This window comes from Narcine bancroftii, chromosome 1 (assembly GCF_036971445.1).
Source record: "Narcine bancroftii isolate sNarBan1 chromosome 1, sNarBan1.hap1, whole genome shotgun sequence".
NCBI lineage: Eukaryota > Metazoa > Chordata > Chondrichthyes > Torpediniformes > Narcinidae > Narcine > Narcine bancroftii.
The window spans coordinates 61,400,201-61,409,576 of record NC_091469.1 but is presented as its reverse complement, the minus strand read 5'-3'; the positions used below and the strand labels follow the sequence as shown (position 1 = coordinate 61,409,576).

General features: G+C 39.0%; 1 protein-coding gene across 1 annotated transcript in view; it reads right to left on the bottom strand.

The window, feature by feature from the left end:
- Positions 1 to 1,833: 1,833 nt before the first annotated feature.
- The window catches only part of LOC138735984 (A disintegrin and metalloproteinase with thrombospondin motifs 19-like), a 377,361-nt gene continuing 369,818 nt past the window's right edge, over positions 1,834 to 9,376 (bottom strand). The window contains exon 23 of the mRNA XM_069885117.1: positions 1,834 to 2,194. Coding sequence (XP_069741218.1) covers positions 2,043 to 2,194 — 152 coding nt within the window. The 3' untranslated portion in view covers positions 1,834 to 2,042. The remainder of the gene's footprint in view (positions 2,195 to 9,376) is intronic.

Genomic DNA, 9,376 nt, shown 5'->3' with positions numbered 1-9,376 from the left:
CTCGCAAAGTTACTTGGGCAGCATGGTTGGCATAACGGTAGCACAATGGCTTTACAGTACCAGTGATCGGCACCAGGTTTCAATCCCATGCTGTCTGTAAAGAATTAGCGCGTTTTCCCCATTTCTGTGTGGGATTTCCATGGGGGCTCCCATTTCTTCCCATTAGGGGTGTAGGTTAATTGGGTGTAAATTGGGTTGCACGGATTCATGGGCTGAAATGGCCTGTTACTGTGCTTATATCTCGAAAAAATACACTCCTGGGGGATGGGCTAGGGTTTGTTGTCTGAGCAGGTCAGGTTTTCCACATGCAGTTTTGTAGCATGTCAGCAGGGTGCGTATTCAGGCTGATTAAATGAGATATGCATTGAAAGGTTGAGAAGGACTTGCTTCTGCTGAGAACAGGTATTCATCTCACTGTGGGTCTCAGATCAGAAAGACAAAAAGCAAACAATCACAGAAGATTGCTTCCAGTTGGAATAGGAATCACATTGCACTCCAGAGATAAGAAAAGTAAAGAAAAAAATGTTGACCCTTCATTCTGCTGTTTCACTTTGTGGGATCTCTCACTGGGGACGATGCCTCTATAACACTGCCGCAGATATAGGGACATGCCTATTATTTAAGCCTCAGGAGTTTTTAATAGAGTCAGGATGAAATGAAGGTGGCAGACACAGTTAACCTGACAATATTTCTGGTGACACAAGAATCTTCTACCTTGATTTATTTTGTATTCAAAGCATATTTTGCATGAAGGCATTATGGCTTTTTATTTTGCTCGATTCTTTATTCATGTACTTAAAATATGTTTATGTAAGTGTATAATTTGTCCAAAAGTATCTAAAAAAAACATGACTAATGATTTGGATGCAGTTATTTCTCTGTACCCTGATGGGACAATGCAATGACCTGTAATCATTTCCAGCACTTTTTTTAGACCAGCCATTGCAATGTTTTTTTTCTTGCTATTATCCCCTGATAGCTCTGGTATGGTCAGTCCCTGGGTTACATAAGCATTTCATTCCTGAGCACTGTCCGTAAGTCAATTTTACCGTGAGTCACAATGTCTGTTTTCTATAGTTATCCATATTGTCTCCCTCTGCATACTTCCAAAAAATCTTTCATTTCTTCTTAACACTACCCACACTTGAACTAATAGATTACATACTGTATCCAGTTGTTAATGAATACCACAACACAATTTCTTATTATTTATTTCTTTGAAAATTTCTTGAAAACTTTACAGAACCAATTGTGCAATGTCAGATTTCTGTGAGTCAGGTCTTCCATAAGCCAGGGAGTCCCTGTATTTAGCAATGCCTAAATAAGGGGCCTAAAACAGAAAATGATAAACAAGAATAAATAAGCACGCACTTCACGTGCATCTGGAATTTAATTTCCAGGTTTGAACTGATTATTCTCAGAATTTCGCATGTGAAAATTTAATCTGATGTTTGTGATTAATCACAAAGTTCCATTCAGCAATGCTTTACACATTCTAAAGGTAAGCTGCAAAGAGTGACTATTTTTACAATAATATAGCTGGTTTATTTTTGACTGTAAAGCATTAGACAGTACCTGAATGATGCAAAGTAATTCAGTGTTGCGCTCCACAGTGTTTTACTCTCAAGTCACTGTTTTTTTTTTATTGTCACTACTGATTGCATTATGAGAACTTTAATATTTTGCTACATGCTTTCTCTACAGTTTCTGAAATGTTTACAGTAAGAGCTAACGTCAGCTGGTTTAACCCGAACCATGAACTTCTGGCCCACAGTGGGTGAACTATATTCTGACATTTGTCAAGTTATCAGTTGCAAGGAGCCACCTTTCATACAAAAAGCTAAAATATCTGGATTTTGAAAACCATTGAACAGCATTCCAAAAAAAAAAATCTTGGTAAACAAAAAATAAATTAAAATGAATAAATTATACCTAATACATCAGTACCTTGGTCTAAACAAGTTGTAGTTCTGTATTTTCATAAATTAGATTGTACTTATAAAAAATAAGTTTGGTGCTGAATGCTGGAGCAAAAGAAGATGTCAACTTTTTTGCTGTAGCTTTTGTGCATAGAAGTCTCTACAGGTCTCACAGCAGCGCTGATACCATCTCATGTCCTGACAGAGGTTTGTCTCACGTATTATTTTGCAATACACTTGCCATTGGTCCTTCAAACATTTGAATGTCAAAGCAGCTGTTTAAACAGAAGGAAACAATAAAGACAATAAGTTATTTCACAAATATCCAGTTTATATTTCATACTTTCTTCAGAATCATTAACTCTTACCAGGGTTTTTGCTACTGATTCCTTTTCCCTCCCACCTGAAAAGGTTAGCACAGTTTGATCATTTGCTGTTTATTTTATTGAATTTCTCTTTGTGGTCAGGACTAATCATGAAGTTTGGGTAAGTGGAGATAGCCGATTTGACTTTGGTTACCAAGATAACCAAGGCTGCCCTTTACTTGTTTGATGTCTACAATGCATGAGGAGTCACCAGCTGCTGATCACAAGCAGCGACATGAGCTGGGCCCAGAATACTTCATTTTGTATGAAACAAAAAGCCTGAATCTTATCAGGACAATGGTCAAATTTATTGAGTTCCTATAAACATTGCCCTATGTTGTAAATGAATTGAAAACAGTTTTTTTTAAAAATAAGGCTGCATGCTCTAACTTGAATATGTCAATATTTTACTGACCTATTTAATAAGCATACATCTAAAGCTTCATTAGTGTTTAAAATAGAAACACTCCACTGATGTTTCACTTGTGTTTGTTTGTGCAAGATCTGTGTCTGGTAGTATAATATTAAAGCCTTAATTTTCCTTGGGTTAACTATAACCAGCAATATGTATTGATTTCCTGCCAGTCTTAAATCAAGTTTGAAAACACTTTCATTTATTAAGAATAATTCTGAGATCATGAGAAGCAAGATCATGGCCTATATAATTGAGTAGCCTTGGTCAATCATACAAGAGAGACATATAATAGAATTAAAGAACTGAAATGCAGTACAGGAACTGCAGACTGCGAAAGGACAGCAAAAGAATCAAAAGGAAAAGGTATGAGATGCAAAATGTGAATACAATAAAAAGCACAAGGGATATCTAGATCAATAGTAATAGGTTTTACAAAATCAAGAAGGGAAAGAGATATAGTGGCCTTTCAATGACATATACAAATGGGCTCGTAAAAGGAAATCAGGATGTGGAAAACTTCCAATGTAGCTACTTTATATGAGACAATGAAGATAAAATACAGAGAAAGCTGTGACAAGAATATTAGTAGAAAATAACTAATTTATTTCCTCAGCTTGAGTGGTAAAATTGTGATGGAGAAACTAATGAGATGAGAGATAGATGGCCTAGAATTGGATGTGCAGCCTAGTCCTTTTTCAGGGCAAAGCATTTAAAAATTAATGCCCTCTGGAAATTTGAGGTGATTGTGGTGGAACACTGTATTACAGTCATTGTACTAGTTGGCCTGCCTCCTGGTACTGTAACCCCTCCCCCTCCAGGATTCCTAATAAAGGCAGAATTGCCCAATCCACTCGCTCAGAACTGCCTTGGAATCAGGCCAACAACATGTAAGATATGACTATAAGTTTATAGTGATTAAAGCCTATAATCTAGACTTCTGTTCTGTCGGGTCTAATTGATAGCGCTACAGTGATGTAATTCTGCATGTAATGCAGCATTTTCCAGGAAATTACTGACACTGTTCTGAGATGAGCCTGTTGTTAGTCACTCCAAAAACATCCATTCTTTTCCCTGGCTGCTTGACCTGCTGGCTTTGGGCTTCCAGTGAATTTAATCCTGATATTACAAAACATTCAACATTTAGTAGCTGTTGCCTTGAAATGGAAAACTGCTAACATCATCTAATAGAATTTCTTAACAGTTGGAAGCATAAAGCAAAGATCAACTCCCATTTGCTTTCAAACTGTGGCACCCCATGACAAAAAAAAAAGACAAATTGACCTGGCCTAGGGGTGCAGAATGAAGTCACCAGGACTAAAAGGGCCAAAACTTATAAAGACATTGCATAATTTCCACATTCATTCTTTCGAATATAGAAAAGTAGTTTCACAGTGTGATTTCAGGGAAATATTTAGGTTTAACATAGGAATTGATAATTTAAATAGAGATAAATTCATTATTTTGATAGGGGAGTTAAGAACACACAAAATCTTAAATTAAATTCAATATGAGGAGCAAAAGTCAAAGAAATTGCAGATTTAATCCTTTCAATCAGGCCAACAATCTGTCAATGCAGGGAATGTGAAGGGACAATGGTCAATTAAAGCTGGAACTTTACACGTGGGACTGACTTTTGATTGCCGGGTGCAAATGGGGGAGAAATATGACAGACACAATGACATATCCGGGGAGTGGTGTTGGTGTGGAAAGCTGGGGCTGGCTATGTCTGAATAGATAAGAAGTGAACATCAGATTAGTCCCATTCAGCCTAACTGAATGATGGCAGAGAGGTTGGAAAGGGATGGTAGGATCAACATTTCAAAGGATTCAGACTGGTCAGGAAGCATTGAGAGGACTAGCTCACTGTAATATCCATCACAAAGGATTGTCAATAGTTACCCATTAGTAGACTACATGTACTGATAACACCCTGCTCCAACTGGCCATTACTTGTCCTGTGCTTTCAATCTGAATTATCAGACCTTTTGCCTGATAATGAGGATTGGTTCATCATATATTTCCTCCCAGTTTAATGACTTGGAGATGAAAACAATGGTCTTCAGTGCCTGTTGGAAACTCTGATGCTTTAATTAGTGACTCCATTTCTCTTCTTGGCAAGTACCTGAAAATGAAATGGACTGCTTGCAATCTTGACCTCACATTTGAATCATGAGTTGAATTTTGGATCACAATGCCAGCTGAAAGATCACATCTTACCATCTCCTTAACCTATGATCCCAGATACATACTTTATTTTTCTGGATAACTTTTCTTGCAGACTATTAGAATACAGGGAGAATTTATGGAGTTCTGAGACATGGTATTTGACTTCAAATGTTTACTTTGTTTCTCTCTCAGTGGATGCTGTCTGACATAAAACAGTCTAGCACAGTACAGGCCCTTTGGCCCATGATGTTTACTGACCATGAAAACCTACTCCACATCAATCTAACCTTTTCCTCCTTCCATTTTTCTTATATCCATATGCCAATCTAAGAGTCTTTCAAATGTCCCTATTGTACCAGCCTCTACCACCAACCATGGCAATGAATACCAAGCACCAAGCACCTACCACTTCTCTATAAAAATACCTACCTCTGTTGTCTCCCGTAAACTTTTCTCCTTTAGCCTTGAACAGATGTTCTCTGGTTTTGGCCATTGCCACTCAGGAAAAAAAGGCACAGGTTGTCCACCCTATCTGATGTGCTGAGAGTTTCAAGCATGTTTGTTGTACTATTAATATTAGAAAGCACTCTTTACACACAAAGTGTGGTCAAAGTATGGAATTCTTAAATCAAGGTCAATTATCCAGAAACTTCAAAACATTTTATTAGTCAAGGGCATTACGGATCATGAAACAAATATTCATGGAGGTTTTATGTTAGTAAAATTCTACAGCTTTGGACAAATAGCTATCACAATCTTTTACTGAGGCAGTCAAAAAAAAAACACAAGGCTACGACTTGATTTAACTGTGTTTAAGCTGCATTTAACTATGGTGCAATCAACATGGAATTAAGATAAAATTCAACCATTTTCTAATTTGGGTGGCACAACACGTTTAAGAAAAAAAAATCACCTACTTTTGTTTATGTTTTTTTAGAAAGGCTGGAAAGGAGAAAGAAATATTTTAACTTCAGGGGGTTTATACAAACTTTAGCAGAGTCTAGTCTTCAAGAGTTCTGAATTATTTGGTTACTCTGTAGTTTGATAAGTATACATATTCCTAACATAATGTAATCTATATATATTTTTGGTAACAATTTGGTACCCTTTAAATCAAAAGTAGAAATTAGAGCAGAAACACAACTACTTAATTAAATCCAACTTATGAAACTAATCATCAGGTGGTTGCAAAATGCCATTTTCCAGTAAAAATTGCTTTTTGCCTAACAATACTTCCCTGCTAAATGTGTTTTCTGTTAATCTTTGGCATGGTGCTACCTGGCAAGATGTAGACAAAAGTATTTTTTTTGTAGAACATCTAATTCTGGTTAACTTCAGAACCACAGAATTGATGAAGAATTGTTGAAAATTGTCACTGCCTTCACTAGGTAGAAAGGTGGCAGCAGTGCCTTAACAATGAGGTGGAAAAAAATCACCACCCTACCCTGCAGTACACAGACATGCTGAAGAAACTCAGCAGATCAGGCAGTACAGTCTCCAGCATCTTCAGATTTTCTTGTTTACCTCCACCTTACCCTGTCTCTCACTCTGGCCAATATTCTTCTGTAAGTGGGCTACTAATGTCAGATTAGTGTTTCTACCTGAAATTTGATTCCTTTGTTCAACTAAAGGATCATTTGCCAATTGAGGAGATGGTGCACAGGATATACCCTGCTCTGTTAAGTCTCGTGCTACAGTGAAGGAGGACTGGGTGTTTTAATTTTAAATTTAAATTTAGACATACAACACTGAAACAGGCCAATTCTGTCCTACGAGTCCATGCCACCCAATCACACCCAATTAACCTACAGCCCCGGTACGTTTTTGAAGGGTGGGAGGAAACTGTTGCCCTCGGAGAATACACATGCAGACATGAGGAGAATGTACAAACTCTACAGACAGCCTCTTTCAAATCCCGCACAAATAATCTGGGGTACTGTCATCCGAATTCAGGCAGGAAATATCCTGTCAACATTTCAGATATTTCTTGGAAGATCATACCAGGGCCCACAAGGAATCAGAAAAGAATGCTGCCAATGCCTTCAGGGACCAATGCCATTTGAAAAATAACAGTAGTTGCTCTGGGTTCACAAATTGCTGCCAAAGCTAATATGGCAAAATCGGAACAAACTCCTGGGATTAACTGTCAGTCAGACTTAGATAAAACAAGGCCTTTCCCCTCTACTGAATGCTGCGCAAATCTCTTTCAGGATTGATTGTAATAATTATACATCAAAACCTCACAAACATAAAAACAGGAAGTGCTGGAAACATTTAGCAGAACAAGTAGAATTTGTGGAGAGAGAAACATAGTTAATGTCTTGGGAAATGGGAAACGTTTGAGATAAAACCATTTTTAAGATGCAGAGAAAGTGAGAATCTGTATGGCAGAATGGATATATGATCTGAGTAACCGAAGTGGGGGGAAAGGGGCAGCCCAGGGACATTGAGGTATACCTGATCTAGGGTGATCTCTCCTCTGGTGGTGAAGTGGATGTGCTGTTTAAATCATAGTTGAATAGTAGCATTGCCACTGGTGTGACCTGCAGGGAGTGAGAAACAGAGATACAGCACTCCCACTGGGTCCAACCGCCCAGTCAATTGCCATCAGTTCTGTTAAAGGAGCTCATGGTAGTTTTATTTAAAATCCCACATCCACTGAGTCTGCTCCCAAGATGGCAGAACCTCTGATTGGCAGCAGCCGCGAGGGGTTGCAGACTCCAGGGTAGCGGAGGACTGGCGCAGGGCACCAGAAAACAGGGAGTTCATCCCCCATCCGAGAAGGAGAAGCAGAGATGATGACCCACGGGATGGTGACCACAGCAGTAAACCAGTGAGGGGGCTCTGCGGCTGAAAGACCAGCACATGTGGCGGGCCGCTGGTGACTTGAGGTGAGAAATCCACAGAGGCTTGGGGCTGCTGGAGACTCATGCTGGACTGTGGTCTGCTGGACACTGGATTGAAACTAGCTGAAGTGGTTCCAGATATCTGAACCAGGATGCGAGGGGATGCTGGAGGCTCTGAGGATTCCGGATCGTGTCAGAGATTCGTGTTGCCAATGGTTTGGACTGAACTCTGCGTGGCTGCAAAAGCTGTGGGAGCACTGGAGGTGAATCTATGGACACTCAGAGACTCCGGGGAACTCTCTTTTACTTGTCTTTCTCTGACTGTAAGAGGCGCTTCAGGCAATTTCTGCTGATGGCAAATCTGCCTGCCTTACAGCAGAGAAAAGCAATTTCATTTAATATGACAATTTTATTACAATGACCATAAATTGAATCTTGAATCTTGAACAGTGAATCTGTATATTGTACTTATGCATTTGACAATTAACTCACTCATGTTCATACTCTATGTCTCTGCTTATAAAGATCAGGGTCCCACCTACTTTTTAAAATCTGCCCAGCCAGTTCACTTTCCGTGAACCATGAACATATGTTAGGGGGCACATGAGCATATCAGTTCATGCCATGATATTACAGCGCCAGTGTCATGGGTTCAAATCTGCTGCTTCTGTAAGGAGTTCGTTCTCCCTGTTTCTGTGTGGGTTTCTGCCAGGTGCTCTGATTCCATGTTCCAACTATATACAGGGTTAATAGGTTAATTGGTCACATGGGTGTATTTTGGCAGCATGGTCTCCTGGGTCTGAATTGCCTACTTCAGTGCTGTATCTCTAAACTGAATAATTAAATAAAAAGAAACCTAAAATATATGCTCCTCCAGATCATTTGTTTTATCTTCCTTTTAGAATTGTACTATCTGGTTGATATGGAGTTTCTCATTGTTCCTACAAGTAGTACAATGGTATGACAGTGCCAGCAACCTGAGCTCGAATCAAGCATAGTCTGTAAGTATTTAGAGGCTACGCTAGTTCAATATTTAGAACACTGGCCTTGTAAACCAGGGGTTGTGAGTTCGTTCCTCACTGGGACCTCATTTCTGCGAGGGGCGTTCGACAAAGTGGTGACTCTCTATCTTCCTTATGGTCATCAAAGTTAAAGAATTTCATGTATGTTACATTCTAAATGCCGTACTGCATGACAATAATGGAGCCTTTACCTTTACATTTCATAGACCACCCTAGTGCCCATTCCAGAACTCTCTCCATATTACCTTTAATATCCTCCTCACAGCACCTCCAAGTTTTGCGTCAAATTTGAAAATTGTGCCTTGTGCACTCATCCAAGTGATTAATACACATCAAGAAAAGCAGTAGCCCTCAAACTGACCCCTGGGAATTATTTGTAGACTTCAATTGAACCTGAAAACAAACTTTCACTGCCATTCTCTGTTTCCTGTTACTTTGTTAATTTTCGATCTACATTTTCAGAGGTCCATTTATTTCATAGTTCGAGGCTGGTGACAAACCTATTTGTGTCAATTTAGCAAATACCAAAAATAATGCATCAATCTCAATGCTCTTGTTGATCCTCTGCTATTTCATCTAAAAGCTCTATTAAGTTAGTTGGACAAATTTGCCTTTAATCAGCCCACTTCTGAGAAAGTGGCTG